The sequence below is a fragment of the Carcharhinus amblyrhynchos genome, unplaced genomic scaffold, assembly GCF_965287045.1.
Source record: "Carcharhinus amblyrhynchos unplaced genomic scaffold, sCarAmb.v2.hapA scaffold_45, whole genome shotgun sequence".
Lineage (NCBI taxonomy): Eukaryota > Metazoa > Chordata > Chondrichthyes > Carcharhiniformes > Carcharhinidae > Carcharhinus > Carcharhinus amblyrhynchos.
In genome coordinates this window covers 2,804,151-2,823,396 of record NW_027649786.1, presented here as the reverse complement: position 1 = coordinate 2,823,396, position 19,246 = coordinate 2,804,151, and the positions used below count along the sequence as shown (strand labels likewise).

General features: G+C 49.8%; 1 protein-coding gene across 2 annotated transcripts; it reads right to left on the bottom strand.

Annotated features, from left to right (window-relative positions):
- Positions 1-2,712: 2,712 nt before the first annotated feature.
- Positions 2,713-18,145, bottom strand: LOC145337278 (serine protease FAM111A-like). 2 transcript variants are annotated; one of them, XM_080182068.1, is made up of 5 exons: positions 17,943-18,145; positions 15,895-15,955; positions 13,265-13,325; positions 9,960-10,015; positions 2,713-7,510 (listed from the first exon to the last, which is right to left on the bottom strand). In XM_080182068.1, exons 2-5 carry the CDS (start codon positions 15,931-15,933, stop codon positions 5,660-5,662), a joined length of 2,007 nt encoding a protein of 668 aa, XP_080038194.1. In that variant the 5' UTR covers positions 15,934-15,955; positions 17,943-18,145; the 3' UTR covers positions 2,713-5,659. The 2 variants fall into 2 exon arrangements, with proteins under 2 accessions (XP_080038194.1, XP_080038195.1); XM_080182069.1 differs by having other exon boundaries at positions 18,026-18,137.
- Positions 18,146-19,246: the final 1,101 nt, after the last annotated feature.

Genomic DNA, 19,246 nt, shown 5'->3' with positions numbered 1-19,246 from the left:
TTTTTGTATCAAGCATGTGTATTGAGGCTGTTATTGTTCGTCCCATTGTCAATGCGGACAACAACCATTAGTCATTTTGAGGCTGGATGCAATGTGTCTGAAGATGACTGTTCAGGCCAATTCAGGCATGGAACGTCCTAGCACATATTGGACAGACTTGTGTAGGCACTGTAGTTGTTGCACTGATAGCTCTGGGCTTGCGCAGCACTTCAGTAACGCACCTTGCTTCTTAAGCTTGACAGCCCTTGTGCATGAGGCACCGCCAGGTAGGGCAGTTTTGTGCCAGCGTTTCCCAGGTGGTCGTGTCTATGTCAAGCGCCTTAAGGGAGGCCTTGAGTGTGTCTTTGTAACATTTCTTCTACTCTCCTTACAAGCATCTTCCAGCAGAGAGTTCCCCAAAAAGGAGCTGCTTGGGTACGCGCTCATCAGGCACAAATATGCTGACCAGAAACTGAATCAAACCAGCGATTTTAATACTGTGACTGCACAGGCTGGTCCAAGACTAGAAATCCTGACTTCATAATTTGCAAGGTACAAGTCAGAAGTGTGATGGAACGCTCTCCACTTGCCTGGACAGTTACAGCTCCAACAACACTGGAGAAGCTTGATACCATCCAGGACAAAGCAGCCCCACTTAATTGGCACCACATCCACAAACATTAACTCCCTCCGACACTGACACAGTGACAGCCGTGTTTATCATGTACAAGATGCAGTGCAGGAACTCACCAAGACTCCTTTGGCAGCACCTTCCAAACCCAAAAGCAGTGAAGTTCTCCCAGCATTCTTGTCAATATCTACTCTTGAAATATATATTTAATTGCTATATCTTAACTAAGGAAGAATATGCTTGCCATTTAGTTAGTGCAACCAAGGTTGACCAGACTAATGCCTGGCAAGATTGTCCTCTCCGCATAGATTGGGAAAATTGAGTCTCTACTCTTTAGAGTTTAGACTGTTGATTGAAGGATACACAATTCAGAAAGGGTAGTTGCAGAAAGGATAGTTCCCCAATCTTTTTTGGCAGAAAGGCTACAGGGGGTCTAGAATCAGGAAGATAGGCAAATTAGGACTGAGGTGAGGAATTTCTTCTATTAGGGTGGTAAGCAAATCTTTGGAATTCACTCCACCAGAGGGCTACAGAGACTCATTAAACAAGCACATCTGAGACAAAAATTCAATATATTTCCAAGGGGATGATGCAGGAAAATAGCGTTGAAATAATCTGCCATGATCTTACTGAAGGGGCAGAGCAGGCTGGAGGGGCTGAATGGCCTAATCCACTCCTACTTCCTATGCCCGTGGTCATCGCTGTGGCTCAGGGCACCCAGGTTTGAATCCCACCACTGCAAATGACAGAAGTTGAATTCAATAAAAATATCTAGTCTGATAACCATTAACCTATAGTCAGTTGGCAGAAAAACACATCTGGTTCACAAATGTCCTTTAGGAATGGAAATCTACCGTCCTTGTCTGACCTACATGTGACTCCAGAGGCACAGCATTGTGGTTGACTCTCAATTGCCCTCCAAACAAGAGCACCTAGGGATGGGCACTAAATGCTGGCCAGCCAGCGAGTGGTTGTAGGGGGTTGTTTTTTTAACCTTTGCCTCAGGGATCAGTGCTGAGTCCATTGTCATTTATCATTTATATTAATGATTCGGATGCAAATATAGAAGGCAATGGTTAGTAAGCTTGTAGATGACAACCAAGATTAGTGGCATAGTGGACAGTGAAGATAGTTATCTCCAATTGCAACGGGATCTTGATCAATTGGGCCAGCGGGCTGACGAATGGCAGATGGAGTTTAATTTAGACAAATGCGAGGTGATGCATTTTGGTAGACTGAACCAGGGCAAGACTTACTCAGTTAATGCTAGGGCACTGGGGAGAGTTACAGAACAAACAGATCGAGAGGTACCTGTTAATCACTCCTTAAGGAGGTGGCATTCGGCATGCTTGGTTTCATTGGTCAGAATATTGAATACAGGAGTTGGGACGTCTTGTTGAAGTTGTACAAGACATTGGTAAGGCCACACTCAGAATACTGTGTACAGTTCCGGTCACCCTATTATAGAAATGATATTATTAAACTAGAAAGATTGCAGAAGAAACTTATTAGGTTGCCACCGGAACTTGAGTTATAAGGAGAGGCTGGATAGACTGAGACTTTTTCCTCTGGAGCGTAGAAGGCTGAGGGAGATGTTATAGAGGTCTATAAAATAATGAGGGGCACAGCTCAGCTAGATGGTCAATATCTTTTCCCAAAGGTAGGGGAGTCTAAAGCTAGAGGGCATAGGTTTAAGATGAGAGGGGAGAGATACAAAATTGTCCAGGGGGGCAGATTTTTCACATAGAAGGTGGTGAGCATCTGGAACAAGCTGCCAGAGGTAGTAGTGGAGGTGGGTTCAATTTTATCTTAGATAGTTACATGGATAAGATAGGTATAGAGGAATATGAGTCAAATGCAGGCAACTGGGATTAGATTAGGGGTTTAAAAAGGGTGGCATGGACAAGTTGGGCCAAAGGGCCTGTTTCCATGCTGTAAACCTCTATGACAGCCATGTCCTACAAATGAATAAAAAAAATGAGCTACTGCTTCTCCTTGTATTACAGCATTGTTTGACGTTCATGACTAATGTGCAAGTTCCTCTACCACAACATATAATCCACGTTTAACTAGTTGCTTCAAGGAAAAAAAAAAGACAAGAGTAACTTTAACCAGGAAATACTTTTATTGTGACCAACGTGTATACTTTTAGGAGCAGAATTATGGAATATCCATGAATACTTGTAACAAATCGAAATACTAGTACTAAAGAAATCTCAGCAAGCACCGTTTGAGCTGTAATGTTTATAAAGTATGGGAGGTTTTATTCCATTCCTTTTACGTAAAGAAAATATGGAATTTTAGCCATTTCATATATTTTTCAATATTTGTCACTCCCTATGTCAGTCACCTGGTCCAGAAACAAAAAGACTTCATTCTCTGAACCTGAGACTGGGTTCCACCAGCCTCTGACTTACCACAGTAACAGGAGCAGTGCTGCAATGGGTCCCTAGGATAGGAGGAGGAAAATTAATTTGAAACTAACCAAATTTTCATGCAGTGACCACTATACAACTGCCCCAACTCCTTCCATACTGAAACTTACTTGTGTCAAAGCCACACAAGGGGGATGGGATGTGCACAGACAGCTCATCTGTCTGCCATCATAAAACAACACATGAATAATATCCACTCTGGAAAGCGGCCAAGGGCTTTAGTGAGTATTCTATTTACTGTTTGAGGAAATATTCCAACCCCCGCATTAATAATGAGTCAGTCTGCGCTAATTCTGTATGTTCCAATTTGCAGGAAGAAGCTACCTTTTTTTGTGATCTTGCTGGTTAGATACTGGAGCACCCCAGAAACAAAAAGAAAAAAGTCAATGGGTTCTTGATAAACATACCAACCAATGTGGCACAGGTCAGAGCAGGCTAAGAATTTGACCTCTTATACTTGGTTGATTCAAGTAAAAAACCTGTAGTGGAGTTGCTACATCACCTATAGTTGATGGTGGTGGTTTGGGGTGAGAGAGATAGAGAGAGAGAGAGAGAAAGGGCGCGTAGTCTCCCTACTCTTAATTGTGTTCCATTGATTGCGGTTAACAGGTCCATACATGCGGGTGTGGGAGAATACTGGTCACACAGCTCACCGAACTCCAGCTGCCGCACAAGCAAGGGGCAAGCCGAGAACTAGCAGGATCCTTTTAATCGAAACAAAACCAGGTCAGTTGCTTCAATCGGAATAGTTTTAAACCGGGTTTGATAAAATCGTGGAGCACAAGCAGGCAGTGAAACAGCAGCAATACAGAGTGTGAATGAACGAACAAACAAACAAACAAAAATGGTGCAGGTTGTTTTTTCCATAACCTGTTAATAAATCGTAGAATAAATGTTTACACTTCTGCACAATGGAAAATCTTCCTTGCACATCTACAGGTAAATTATAGTGACAAGCAGGACAGCAGTCCCGTTTAGAGAGTTTAGCAAACGCACAAGAGAGAAAAATACAGAGATACAATGGCATTGAAATGTGGTACCATTTTGTCTTTAAATCTTTCTTGTTCTGCACAAACCCAGCTGGAAAATGTTTCACTGCAGCAGATACAGCACAAATAAGACTGTATCAAAATGGGGACAGCTTGCAAAAGGGAGATGGAGGTGGGTGAGTGGGCAAGACTCCCTAACCATTTTCAGAGCTGTGTCAGAACTCAGCTCTGCAACCTGCCAATTCTCCTTTCAAAAGATCGTGTATAAGGACCTCAGCAGACACACAAGCAAATCCGTCCTATTGTCTTCTGTATTTTGCTCAGTCACTGGCCAAGTTGCTTCTGGAAATGCCAGTCTGCTCCAGCAGTGCTAATCTTCCCTGGCACAGTGAAAACACTAGTCCTTTGAGGTTAGAGTAGGGGAACCCCAAATAAGAAAGCCAATGTTTCCAACCAGCTGCCGAAACTGAAAGCTTTACAATTACAGTGTTCGAGTTGTCTGATTTGGTTTGATCACCCCTCCAATGCAGCCAAAAAAAACTTTTAGAAAGGGCACCGCTGGTTTAAATCTTGACAATCAGCGAGAAGGCATTTGAAAGGACAGTACAAACTTGTTAAGCCTGGGCTTTCGAAATTGGCCGTGATGGTGTGTACTGAGCAATCTCGGAAATCTGGAAATCACTTGCTGACACAATCTCACATTTAGTCCAGAACCTGCCAAATGCTATTTAAATTTAAATTTTTGTTTACTGGTGTGCAAAGAAGAAAATCTGAGCTCTCCAGCTGATAGCTCAGCATGTCACATGGGTCAAAGGCTACAGCTGGGACCCCGAGTCTCTGAGCCGATTAGGAACATCGGGCTAAAACCAGCCGGAGCGCCCAAGCTAGGGAGGAAATAAGTGAAGCCAGGACCCTCGTTCCCAATTGCCAATGTCAGAAAACTGGTCAGGAAAGGAAAGCTGCAATAGCTGGTCCCCACGAACACACCCACCCACCTGGGCTTTCAAACGGTCGGCTGCTTGGCTGAGGACGGGAGTGGATGTTGTTACAGAAACGAGGATTACAGACTTGCAGAGGCTGCTCTGCACTGATTTTGGGTAAATAAGTAAGACGCTGTTGAACTAAGTCAAAGATGTCCTCTTCTATCAGCCTAACTCCAGCCTAATACTTGGAATAGTGAGGCCCCCACAGTTTGTGCAAAGCCTTGTAAATAATAATTTTTAAAAAGTCATCCATTACACATTCCACCCCATAACTCCACAATCTCCCCCTTCCCCCCCACACAAACAGAACGCTGAAATGTTTTCAGTTTTCAGCCTTGGGTAGATGTCCAGTTTGACCTCACTGAAGTTACTGCATATTTCTCAATAACCCAAACAGTGCCCCCCAGAAAATATATGCAAGCTCATGGCCGCTGGCCACATCTCTGCATTCTGAGCAAACTACGGGATCAATGGGTTAGTTCTTCAGCCAGGCCCCTTTCAAAAATAAAACAAAGATTCATCTGTACCTTTTCCATTCGGTTGGTGTACCTTTCCTGGCCAGTATGCAGCCCCTTCCCACTTCCTTTCTTTATCATCTTCACAGCGTCATTTCTTCGATCCTGTCCTCTGGCCGGGTGCATCTCACTTCAGAGTGTTTTGCAGCGCCATGATTATTTGTTTTGTCTTTTCCGTTGTGGCACCATCACTCTTGCTAATCATATCATGGACGATAAGCGTGATGGGTCTTCCCAGTTCAATGTAGAACTTCTCGGGGTCTTTATTCTTCTTGTAGGTCTCACCGCCGCAGTGCAACGCAACCAGGGACCCCTCCGAGTCAAATATGGGCGACCCCGCCGCACCGTAGTAGAATTCCGTTTTGTACGTGATTGCGTTGGAATATTTCAGTCTATTGAAAGCTTGACTCGCGATCAAGACCGTATCATGTGTGTAATCCTCAGTGTCTTCCCTGGCAGTTGTGGATCTCAAGCCTTCCAGAAGTTGCGCTGCGTTGCCAGTTGCATTCTCGTTGCCAGTTGCATTCTCATCACCAGTCACAACCGAGCAAGGGCAAATTTTCTTCTTGTCTGCTTCAGGGTGTCCGACAATGTATAGGCTTCCCATTCTTGGCGGGTTGGCACAGCACTCCATCAGCCCCAGCACTCCGGGCGAGCTCTCCAGCTCCAGGACGGCGTAGTCGAGTGCCTGGTCGTAGATCTCCAGCCAGGCCGTTAGCCTCAGCGGCTGACCCCTCTGACCCTCCTCCTCAAAGTCAAAGAAGACCTCGGCGCAGTCGCGGATGAGGGCAGGCCAGCTGCTGAAGGCGGCCGTGCTCTCGACGATCATCTCCACCACGTGGTAGCAGGTGAGCACATAGCGGTCCCGCAGCACAAAGCAGGTGCCACTGCCCTGGCCACTCAAAGACTTCCAGGTGATGCAGCCCACACTGGACAGGCGGTCAGAGATGCAGCGGAAAGCCCTGGCTGGCACAGATAGGGCCTCCTGGTGGAGCCGGTTCAGGTACTGCCTCTCCGATACTTTGGCCAGCTCTGCATTCCGGGAAACTGACTGCTTGAATTTAGACACAGAGGCCCGGCGACCCTCCTGGTGCCACTTGGGCAGCAGGCTGCGGCCAGCCTCGTACACCTTCCCGTCCGGGTCCTTCCTGGACATGGGTACGGCCGACTCTGCAGATTTACTGGCTCGGGGCTTGGGGCTCCTGCCATCTTCGCCTGCCTTCTTCCTGGGAACACTCATCTCGATCTGGAAGCTGCGGCCATGCAACCCATCCACCCCGTTGTTGAACTGGATCTTCCTGGGCGGGTCCACCTTCTCCAGCAACTTGTGGGAGTCATCCTCAATCTTGGCATCAAAGCGCCCGTCGTTGGCCAGCGCCTCCCGGATGGTTTCGCCCTCGAAGCCCAGGATGCAGAGCTTGGTCTGCCCCTGGGCTATCCGGTCAGCGAGCACGATGCGCTGGGCCGCGTTGCCCGCCAGCCGGCCACTGGGCTCCACATAAAAGAGAACGTGGCTCTTGTTGCGTGGGTACTCGGGAGGGAGCAGTCGCTCACCGCCACCCCCTTCACCACGGGTCTGGCTGCGCTGGAACAGCAGCCGGAAGTGGGAGTGCTGCGGTAGGTAGCAGCAGAGGATATCCAGGTTCACCAAACCCTTCAGAGGGCCCTCACCGTAGGCAAGGATGGTGTTGTCACTCTTCACCTTCTCCTCAAAGTCGCAGGACGTACTGAGGGCCTGCAGCAAGGTGTCACTGGGATCCGCAGTGAACACGTACTGTATATTATCCGGGTCCCCACACACACTGAAGGTGAACTCTCTTCTCTGAAAACTCTGCACTCCACCCTTCTTGTTGTTGTATTTATTCCTGAGAACTTTCCCATTCTTTGGGCTGTACTCATCCATACAGCCACCCAGCTGGAGTTTGCTTTCTCCCCATGGGTTACAGTCAGTCGTCTTCTTTCCCCTGGCATTTTTCATCTGTGGAGACAGAAATTTATATTTCACGCATTTGACACCATCTTTCCTTTCACCAACACGCAAGGCTACGATTCCTTAAGCAATTACTTGGCCCGGTGGCACCGTGGTTAGCACTGCTCCCTCAGCGCCAGGGACCCGGCTTCAATTCCGACCTTGGGTTGCAGTCAGTGTGGAGTTTGCATGTTCTCTCCATGTCTGCGTGGGTTTCCTCTGGGTGCTCCGGTTTCCTCCCACAGTGCAAAGGTGTGCAGGTTAGGTGGGTTGGCCGTGCTAAATTGTCCCTTAGCGTCGGAGTAGCAGCAGCAGGGTAAATGTGTGATGGGTTATGGAGACAGGACTGGGGTGGGATTGTTGTCAATGTAGGCTCGATGGGCTATATGGCTTCTTTCTGCACTGTACGGATTCTATGAATTAGTGTCCAAGTAACCTTTAATTTTCTTGGGGTGGTGAGTCGTTACAGGCCTTAGTGTGAGGCAGTGTCAGGTTACCATGTTTAAGAATATATTTTTTCTGATGTGGCCGTTGCTGGCTAGACCAGTAGTTTTAGTTTATTTATTAGTGTCACAAGGAGATTTCCATTAACGCTGCAATGAGGTTACTGTGAAAATCCCCTAGTCGCCACACTCCGGCACCTGTTCGGGTACACTGAGGAAGAATTTAGCACGGCCGATGCACCCTAACCAGCGGGACTGTGGGAGGGAACCGGAGAAAACCCACACAGACAGGGGGAGAACGTGCAAACTCGTCACAGAAAGTGACCCAAGCCGGGATTGGAACCCGGGTTCCTGCGCTGTGAGGCAGCAGTGCTAACCACTGTGCAAAAATACACTGGATGTTAGCCACGGTTGGAAAGAAGTGGGTGCAGTGATGGTGGTATTTCAGAGGATGTGTTGTTGCTGGCTAGACCAGCATTTATTGCCCATCCTTAACTGCCCCTGGAGAAGATGGTGGTGAGGTGCCTCCTTGAACTGCTGTAGGTACAGCCACAATGCTGTTCAGGAAGAAGCTCCAGGATTTTGACCCAGCAATAGTGAAGGAATGGCATTATATTTCCCAGTTAGGATGGTGAGTGACCTGGATGGGAAGATACTGGCCTGGCCGGTGCTGGCCACAGTCAAATTCACAACCCACCACTATTCTGTTCACTCAGTGCACACTTGCTTTCCTTTTGATATAATCAGCATCAAGAACCTCTTGTCAGAGACCAGTCAGTATATCTGTAGCTCACTAGCCTGGTCACAGAGCTACGTCCTGGAGACTGTAGCTTTACAATGTCCAGAACACTGAGTAACAACCATTGCGGAGGATCCTGCCATTCCAACACTCTCCCTTCACCGGTTGCTGATCTATCACAACTGGCAGCAATGACTGGCTGGCTGTAAGCCACACTGACACAGATGATGAACCTCTAGCCAGACAGCCTGCTGTGACTTTCCAATTTCTCCCCAAAACCCTCTGGCCAAAGTGCCCTAATTTCAGCTCCAGTCGAAGCAACAAAGAGCAAGAGATCTTCAGAACATCAACTGCACAGGGCAGAAACCCTCACCCTCAGAGGATGGATGTGGAGACAACATTTCCTCTTGAGGAGGGAGATCACTTTAAAAGTAAAGGGTCACCAATGGAAAACAGATGGAGAATTTTTGCCACTCAGATGGTTGGGAATCTTTGGCAGCATCACTGGCCTCACAGAGCCAGTGACCCAGGTTCAATTCCCAGCTTGGGTTAGCATGTGGAGTCTACACGGTTTCCTCCCACAGTCCAAAGATGTGTGGGTCAAGTTGATTGGCCATAATAAATTACCTTTTAGTGTCAGGGGGATTAGCAGGGAAAATGGAGTTACGGGGATAGGGCTTGGGTGGAATTGTCATCGGTGCAGGCTGGAGGGGCCGAATGGCCTCCTTCTGCATTGTAGGGATCCCACAATTCGGCGAAATTGCTTCCAACCCTGTTTGAGGAAGAGAAGTCTTTGAATATTTTTAAGACAGAGGTGGATAGACGGGGGGGGGGGGGGGGGGGAGTGAAATGCGATAGTTACCAGGCAGGATGCGAGATTTGTGGCTGCAATCACATCAGCCAGGAACTTATTAAATGACAGAGCAGGCTCGAGGGGCCGAACGGCTTACTCTTGCTCACACGCAACTCGTTTCAAAAGTGGCTGGAAATGCACCTCAGGTGGCGTACCCCACAGCAAGCCGAGGGAACAAATGCTGGAGAAGGTTTGGCTGAGTGGCTCGATTCCCGGATGGCACAGACACAGTGAGCCGAGTGGTCTCTCTGTGTCCTGAACCTTACGCAATTCAATGCATAAATCTGCAGCAGCAGCATTCCAGTCCTGTGCTCCGCTGGTTCATTCACGCTTACAATTTAATCATATTCAGTACAGGCAGCCCAGGCCAGTTTGGAGCAGAAGCAGAGCTAGTGTCGCAACGCAGGATTTATAACTTCCTACCTGACAGGTCGGATAATGATTCTCAGCCCCAGACAAGGCAAATCGAACGAAGTAATCTGATTCCGAAAGAAAGAAGCAGAAAGAAACGTGAATTACTTTATACAAAGTGGTGAAAAGTTGTATATGTTGGCAATCACAGGTGGATGGAAAAGACTAGAAATACACAGCTGACTTGTGGGGCAATAGGTTAATATTGTAGCTTTACATCAGTTCTTACAACAGTCCAAGCTAAAACATTTACCTGACATTTCTCATTGCAAAAAGCAGCTGACTCCTGAATTCCAACATTTCCCTGGTTCCCCAAGACACTGACCCTCCAAAACCTTGGCAAAAGTTAGCATTCAATTACTACAAGCTCACTGCCCTCTGAAATAAAATGGCCACTGTATCCCAGAGTATCGCAAAGTGAGCACTGACCAACAACCCAGACAAACCTGCCTCCGATTTTACACCCACTCCCTACAGGGTATGGCTCAGTGGTGGCAATCCTGAACAGTTCCCCCTCCCATAGTAACCTGTGGGAATGTCACTGAGCAGGGACCCAGTGCCCATCATCAGGGTCTGTTGAAATTGAGGTTCTGTTAATAAAAGCTAGAATTCAAAATTTGTCTCAGTAACGACCATGAAATTACCATTGATTGTCAGGAAAAACCCATCAGGTTCATCACTGCCCTTTTAGGGAAGGAAATCTGCCATCTTTACCTGGTCTGGCCCCACATGTGACTCCAGCACCACAGCAATGTGGTTGACTCTCAACTGGCTTGGGCACCCGGTTCAAGGTCATTAGGAATGCTGGCCAAACCAGTGACACAGTAGGAGGTCTCACAACACCAAGTTTGTTGGAAACCTGTTGGACTTTAACCCGGTACTGTGAGACGACTTACTGTGTTTACCCCAGTCCAACGCCAGCATCTCCACAGCTTGCCAGTGACACCATGGATTGGCCATGCTAAACTGACCCATGTGTCAGGGGGATTAGCAGGGTAAATGTATGGGGTAACGAGAAAAGGGCCTGGGTGGGTTTGTGGTAGGTGCAGACTCAATGGGCCAAATGGTCTCCTCCTGCACTGTAGGGATTCTACGAAGAGAAAACAAAAGCACTGAAACCATAGTGCCTGACCAACAGTGACTTCTAATGGCAGAAAATATGACTGTGATACAAAGTTAGACCTCTTGAGCAGAGTTGAGGCATAGAAACATTGCTAGGGCCACAGCTAAACTGGTAGAAAACTCCTGAGTCAACAGCAGTGGGCCCCCTTACCACTCTGGGAACTGGGAGTGTAAAGCCAAGGCTGGTATTCCGATACAATACCGCACGGATAGAGGTGCCATTTTGCAGACATGTGGATCACGGGCTGTTGAGTGCTTTCAGAATGTCTTCCAGATACAAAGGGTGCTGTACAGCCAAGGATGTCATAGAATCCCTACAGTACAGGAAGCAGCCATTCAGCCCATCGAGTCTGTACTGACCACATCCCACTCAGGCCCCAGTCCCGTAAACCCACTAATCCCCGATATGAAGAGTCAATTTAGCATGGCTAACAACCTAACCTGCACATCTTTGGATTGTGGGAGGAAACCAGAGCACCCAGAGGAAACCCACACAGACATGGGGAGAATGTGCAAACTCCACGTAGACAGTCACCCGAGGCTGGAATTGAACCTGGCGCTGTGAGGCAGCAGTGATAACTACTGTGCCACCTGGTCGCCCCATGGGGACCCACAATGATTTAATTTTCATAGCCCCTCACCTGAAAGCTAACTCACTCAGAGATAGCCTGACCGATCCATACCCCACTGCAAGTCCTGGTCTGGATGCACAAGTCCAGTCAACTCAGTACAAGTGATTTGACTATCAAGAAAGAATTGCTATTCAAAACTTGCCCTTGTCTAATACGCAATGTGGTGAATGGCAGAAGGTGATTTCCTCCCCCTCCGACCCTCCCAACACCCCTCACTAATCCAAGAATGTTTTTCATAGAATCATAGAACCCTACAGTGCAGAAAGAGGCCCTTCGGCCCATCCAGTGTACACCGTCCACAATCCCACCCAGGCCCTACCCCCATATCCCTACATATTGACCCACTAATCCCTCTAACCTAAGCATCCCTGGACACTAAGGGGCAATTTCTTAACGCGGCCAATCAACCTAAGCTGCACATCTCTGGACTGTGGGAGGAAACCGGAGGAAACCCACGCAGACACGAGGAGAATGTGCAAACTCCACAGTGATCCGAGCCAGGGATCAAACCCAGGGCCCTGAAGCTGTGAAGCAGCAGTGCTAACCACTGTGCTACTGTGCCACCCTATAGTTGATGCCAACTATAGTATTTAGCTAGTCTTAACCATCTGAGGATCAAACCCAGCAATCAACTTTAGAACCTTCCCATTGCTTATATGACTTAACAATACCACACCCGGCTGTATATTCATCCAATGACTTATAACAAGTGCGTGGGTACAACTTCCCCCACCTTCCCCTATTTACAGAATCATTAAGCTTGGAATATAGTGTTCAATTCTGAATGCCACATGACCAGAAGGATGTGGAGGCTTTGGAGAGATTACAGAAAAGATTTACCAGGATGTTGCCTGGATTGGAGGCTATTAGGTGAGCCAAAGGAGTACAACCTGTCCTGCCAAGTTCCTGCACCTGGCTGAAGGAGCCATCTCGAAGAACGTGGGATCAGCAAAAATCAAAAAGAAATTAAACAGCAAAAACAAATCATCTTCCCAAAGATGGAAATGATACATCACTATATTGATATCCTGAGGGTCAATTCACTCAGTTGGCTGCCTCATGATGCGGAGTGGCACCAACAGCGTGGGTTCAATTCCCGTAGCAGTGGATATTTAGAAGCCCCTCTCACAAGCTTGTCCCTCACCTGAGGTGTGGTGGCATCGGGTTAAATCACAAGCAGTCAGCTCTCTCTCAAAGGGGACCCCTATGGTCCTCTGAGGCTGTGGCAACATTTATATTTACTGTGGGAAGAACTTAACTGTTAAAACAATATAAACTAAGGAATTTTAAAAGGAAATGTATTTCAATTGATAAATTGTGCTTTCAAATGAGGGCTAATAACAGCAAGCACAGAAGATGAGGTTTACCAAACACCCCACTCCCTCCCTTAGCACGGAAATTTCCCCTCTCTCCACGCACCACTGGTGACACTAACTACTGTCACTGCCAGCTGTCAACCACTGTTTAACTCACCCTTGCAGCTCAGTTCTGTTTACTGCCCTCCCCCTTTCCCTGCCAAGCTAGTGACTCGTAGATTTCCCACCACCAAGGATCATCTCATACCTGGCTTTACATTCCTTTGTAGAGCGTTCCCATCCTTCCTGGGGCCACTCGCGTCTTGGGGCTGCAGAAGAGAAGGATTACTCGTTACTCAGCAGGAATCTGGTTGCGGTGGCTCAGCTTACAGATTTCGCTGCAACATTATAGATCTCGGGCCATTAAACTGTGTGAGTCTGTGAGATCCTTCCAAAGAAATATAAATCATGTTTGCAAAGACTTAAGAATTGGCCAGGAATTTGAAGTATAATTCACAAAGAGAGTTTGAAGATGACATCAGATTCAACCAGTAAGAGTTGAGTTAGGGTTGCACCTTTATTATCCCTGTTACCAGGGATCCTCCCCAGCATCCAGACTTTCTTCCAAAGAGTTCTACAGACTCAAAGCATTAACTCAGTTTCTCCCTCCACAGATGCTGCGTTTCCCCATCAATTTCTGATTTTATTTCTTCGGCCAAGTCCTGACCCTCGGAGGAGCATGGCTCTTTGAGCCAGCAGCCCCTCAATAACTCCCCCGAGGAGCAAGTCAAGAGCGAGTACTAGCAGCCCACCTCAGACATAACCACTGCTAACGGTGCACTCCACTCAGAAATAAATTTCAAGGAATCCCTACAGTGCAGAAAGAGGCCATTAGGCCCATTATCCTACACTGACCACAATCCCACCCAAGCCCTATTCCCGTAACCCCACATATTTACTAATCCCCCCGACATTAGGGTCAATTTAGCAAAACCCGCACATCTTTGGGCTGTGACAGGAATTTGGAGCTCCCACAGGAAACCCATGCAAACATGGGGAGAACATGCAAACTTCACACAGACAGCGACCTGAGGCCAGAATCGAACTCAGGTCCCTGGCACCATGAGGCAACAGTGCTAACCACTGTGCTGCCCTACTAACATAATTTACAATACAACTGCAGACAGCACACCCAATTAAAACAGCCCAATTTAACTCAACCCTAACAAATTTTAAAATGGCCCCAGTTGCATAAATTACTGGAAATAATTAACGTTAGCTGAAAGTCAGGCTGCTTTTGAGGTGGTTTTGCATGGCGCGATTCTCGCTTTTCCAATGCTACTTTTATTTTTAAATAAACACACACATGCATTAAGAAGCTTGGGACCGCCCCATATAACGGCAGGGTTTGGCTGTTAATTCCCAGTCGCTATGCCTCACACTGGAGCTGAACGCAGAGCAGAAGGGAATAAGCGAGGGCTATGGCAGCAGATTGCTCTTCAGACATTTAATTGGCAAGTCCCGTGGGACCTGGGCAATAAGCACAGGACTGCGGGATCACAGAATACTCCCTCGGAACTGACGGACAAGTTGGTGCTAAGCTGCTATAGACATTATCGCAAGTTCATTAGATATAGAAACAGAATTAGGCCATTCAGGCCATCACTGGCCTCCATCAGCTGACACTGGCAGATCAGAATTTCCACTGAGACGGAGGTGGAAAACATACCATCGCATCCAGAGAAGAACCCTTTCTTGAGCTTTGATTTGATCGAGGCAATGCAGTGATATTACTACCACTAGGACTGCATCACTCCACAGGGAACTGGCATGGATCCAATGGGCCGAATGGCCTCCTTCTGTGCAGTAAATGACTATGTGACTGGAGGAGGACGATACAGTGATTTTTTTTTTAAAAAGAAAGCTGCTTTGTTACTCAAGGGTTTTAAAAGAATAAGCCACAGTGCTGGTATTAACAAATTAAATCAGATACAGTAACAAATCATTCCCTCATCAGGAGTGAGTGACATTTATGGAGCTCCAAATACCACTAGCCCCTCGTAGACATGTGCCCTTTGCAATGAGGCAAAGCACTACCTGGAATAAATTAGGAAGCCCGAGCAAGACTGGCTGTCAGTGCGACCTCAGGGAGGTAAAACACTAAAAATATGAAACAGTTATACCACAAGGCAAAAGGGAAGCATTTGGTCCAACATTTCCAACAAGATTTTGAGACCAATCCTAATCCCAGCCTTTCCCTGATCCTGCAGCATGCCTGCAACTTCCAATCAAACACTCTGTTGGGCTAACCCCAGGGTCAATGCTCCTGACCTCCGCAGCTCTATCTTAACAGGAACAAGGGGAGTTTATTCAGCCTGATGCTTCAATTAAACCCATGGCTGATCTGCATTTCAATTCTGGTCACCACATTGCAGGAAGGATGTGAAGGCTCTTGGGAGGGGTGCAGAAGAGGTTCACCAGGATACTGCCTGGGTTAGAGGGTATGAACTATAAGGAGAGGCTGGACAAACTAGGATTGTTTCCTCCTGGAGTGTTGGAGGCTGAGGGGAGACTTGACAGAAATCTATAAAATTGTGAGATAGGGTTAACAGTCAAAATCTTTTTCCCCAGAGGTCAAATGTCTAATTCTAGGGGGTATGCACTTAAGACAAGGAGAACAGTTCGAAGGAAATATGAGGGGCAACATTTTTACACGGAGTGGTAGGTCTCTGGAACGTGCTGCCAAGTCTGGTGCAGGCAGATAGAATAGGGGCACTTAAGGGGCTTTTAAATAAGCACGTGAATATGCAAGGGATATGGACCAAGGGCAGGCAGAAGGGGTTAATTTAATTTGGCATCATGTTCAGCACATCATGATCATGAGAATGAGGGAAATACCGTAGGTGTTCGGCTGCCTTCGTCACTCGAGGAACTCATCGTGTGGTTTGGTCTGACAGCACTGAAAGAAAATGGAAAACGGTGTGAGAGGAGACATTGAACAATTGGGAAAAGGAGACCGGAGCGTCATCACATCCCATCAACACCTCCCCACAGGATCATGAATTCTTCCTCCAATACCAAATGGGAATTGGTGGATGCAGTTTGGATGGAGGTGGTGTTGGATGGGGGGGGGGGGGGGTGGTGTTGGATGGTGGGGGGGGGGCGTTGGTGTTGGATGGTGGGGGGGGGGGGGTTGGTGTTGAATGGTGGGGGGAGGGGGTTGGTGTTGGATGGTGGGGGAGGGGGTTGGTGTTGGATGGTGGGGGAGGGGGTTGGTGTTGGATGGTGGGGGTGGGGGAGGGGGTTGGTGTTGGATGGTGGGGGGGGGGTTGGTGTTGGGGGGGGAGGGGGGTTGGTGTTGGAGGGAGGGGGTTGGTGTTGAATGGTGGGGGGGGGGGAGGGGGTTGGTGTTGGATGGTGGGGGGGGAGGGGGTTGGTGTTGGATGGTGGGGGGGGGGGAGGGGGTTGGTGTTGGATGGTGGGGGGGGGGGAGGGGGTTGGTGTTGGATGGTGGGGGGGGGGGAGGGGTTGGTGTTGAGGGGGTGGTGTTGAATGGTGGGGGGGGGGGAGGGGGTTGGGTTGGATGGTTGGGGGGGGGGGGGAGGGGGTTGGTGTTGGATGGTGGGGGGGGGAGGGGTTGGTGTTGGATGGAGGGGGGGGAGGGGGTTGGTGTTGGATGGTGGGGGGGGGGAGGGGGTTGGTGTTGGATGGAGGGGGGGGAGGGGGTTGGTGTTGGATGGTGGGGGGGGAGGGGGTTGGTGTTGGATGGTGGGGGGGGGGAGGGGGTTGGTGTTGGATGGTGGGGGGGGGAGGGGGTTGGTGTTGGATGGTGGGGGGGGGAGGGGGTTGGTGTTGGATGGTGGGGGGGGAGGGGGTTGGTGTTGGATGGTGGGGGGGGGAGGGGGGTTGGTGTTGGATGGTGGGGGGGGGAGGGGGTTGGTGTTGGATGGTGGGGGGGGGAGGGGGTTGGTGTTGGATGGTGGGGGGGGAGGGGGTTGGTGTTGGATGGTGGGGGGGGGGGAGGGGTTGGTGTTGGATGGTGGGGGGGTGAGGGGGTGGTGTTGGATGGTGGGGGGGGGGAGGGGTTGGTGTTGGATGGTGGGGGGAGGGGGTTGGTGTTGGATGGTGGGGGGGGGGGTTGGTGTTGGGTGGTGGGGGGGAGGGGGTTGGTGTTGGATGGTGGGGGGGGAGGGGGTTGGTGTTGGATGGTGGGGGGGAGGGGTGGTGTTGGATGGTGGGGGGGGAGGGGGTTGGTGTTGGATGGTGGGGGGGGAGGGGGTTGGTGTTGGATGGTGGGGGGGGAGGGGGTTGGTGTTGGATGGTGGGGGGGGAGGGGGTTGGTGTTGGATGGTGGGGGGAGGGGGTTGGTGTTGGACGGTGGGGGGGGAGGGGGTTGGTGTTGGACGGTGGGGGGGAGGGGGTTGGTGTTGGACGGTGGGGGGGAGGGGGTTGGTGTTGGATGGTGGGGGGGAGGGGGTTGGTGTTGGATGGTGGGGGGGAGGGGGTTGGTGTTGGATGGTGGGGGGGGGAGGGGGTTGGTGTTGGATGGTGGGGGGGGAGGGGGTTGGTGTTGGATGGTGGGGGGGAGGGGGTTGGTGTTGGATGGTGGGGGGGAGGGGGTTGGTGTTGGATGGTGGGGGGGGAGGGGGTTGGTGTTGGATGGTGGGGGGGGGAGGGGGTTGGTGTTGGATGGTGGGGGGGGAGGGGGTTGATGTTGGATGGTGGGGGGGGCTGGTGTTGGATGGTGGGGGGGGAGGGGGGTTGGTGTTGGATGGTGGGGGGGGGAGGGGGTTGGTGTTGGATGGTGGGGGGGGGAGGGGGGTTGGTGTTGGATGGTGGGGGGGGAGGGGGTTGGTGTTGGATGGTGGGGGGGAGGGGGTTGGTGTTGGATGGTGGGGGGGAGGGGGTTGGTGTTGGATGGTGGGGGGGGGGGGGTCTCCCAGTACCGGGATTGAGGCGATGCTGAGCTCCGCCCCTGTCCCTGTTCTCTTCACCAGGCTGTCTCCCGGGCCGGGCCTCCCGCTCTCACCGGCCTGTCTCGGGAGCCGGGCCGGGCCTCCCGCTCTCACCGGCCTGTCTCGGGAGCCGGGCCGAGCCTCCCGATCTCTACCTCTGGCGCTGAAGCCTGAAGCTGCAGGCCCGGACCCGGTGACGTCAGCGCTGCCACGCCATTCCTGATTGGCCACTGGTTTCTGTGGGCGGGGCCTGGTCTGATGCAAACGTCACAATGGAACCAGAGTGAAAGGTCAGATTCTAATGGACTCAATGAACCCAGTGCAGTCAGCAATACAGAGACCATGCAGCCCATCGTGTCTGTGCTAGCCCTCTCACAGCCAGCTAATCTATCCCATATCACAGCACTTAGCCCGTATTCTGCAGCGTTTCCAGTTCTCATCTAAATGCTTCTTAAATGTTGTGAGGGTTATTAAACGTGTGCTTTCCAGTGCAATCACATTCTGCTGCCTCACAGCACCAGGGAGCCGGGTTGGATTCCAGCCTCGAGTCACTGTCTGTGTGCAGTTTGCACATTTTCCCTGTATCTGTGTGGGTTTCCTGCGGGTGCTCCGGTTTCCTTCCACCATCCAAAGATGTGCTGGTTAAGTGGATTGGCCATGCTAAATTGCCCCTTAGTGAAAGGGGACTTATCAGGGTAAATACATGGGGTTATGTGCATGGGGCCTGTTTGGGATTGTTGTCAGTGCAGACTCAATAGGCCGGATGGTCTCTTGCATTGTAGGGATTCTATGATTTCCATAGTGAGGTGACCAGAACTGCACACAGCATTCTAACTGTGGCCTAATATGTGTTTTGTACTGCTCCATCATAACCTCCCTTGGCTAAGTAAGGCCATATACTTTCTTACCCATCTGTTCTGCTGCCTTCACTGGCCATGATCACCCTGCTGATTATTCCTGATCAATCCTTGCATCCCGAAGTGGAGATTAATTCTGCTTCTCAGAATTTTTTCCAATAATTTAATGTTGGCAAGTGTGAGGTGGTCCACTTTGGTAGGAAGAATGGTAGGAAGGACTATTACTTACGTGGCGAAAAACTGCAGCAGGCGACGGTGCAGAGGGACCTCGGGGTCCTTGTGCATGAGTCGCAAAAACCCAGCTTGCAGGTGCAGCAGGTGGTCAGGAAGGCGAATGGGATGCTGGCCTTCATAGCGAGGGGGATTGAATATAAAAGTAGGGAGGTCTTGCTGCAGCTGTATAGGGCATTGGTGAGGCCGCAGCTGGAGTACTGTGTG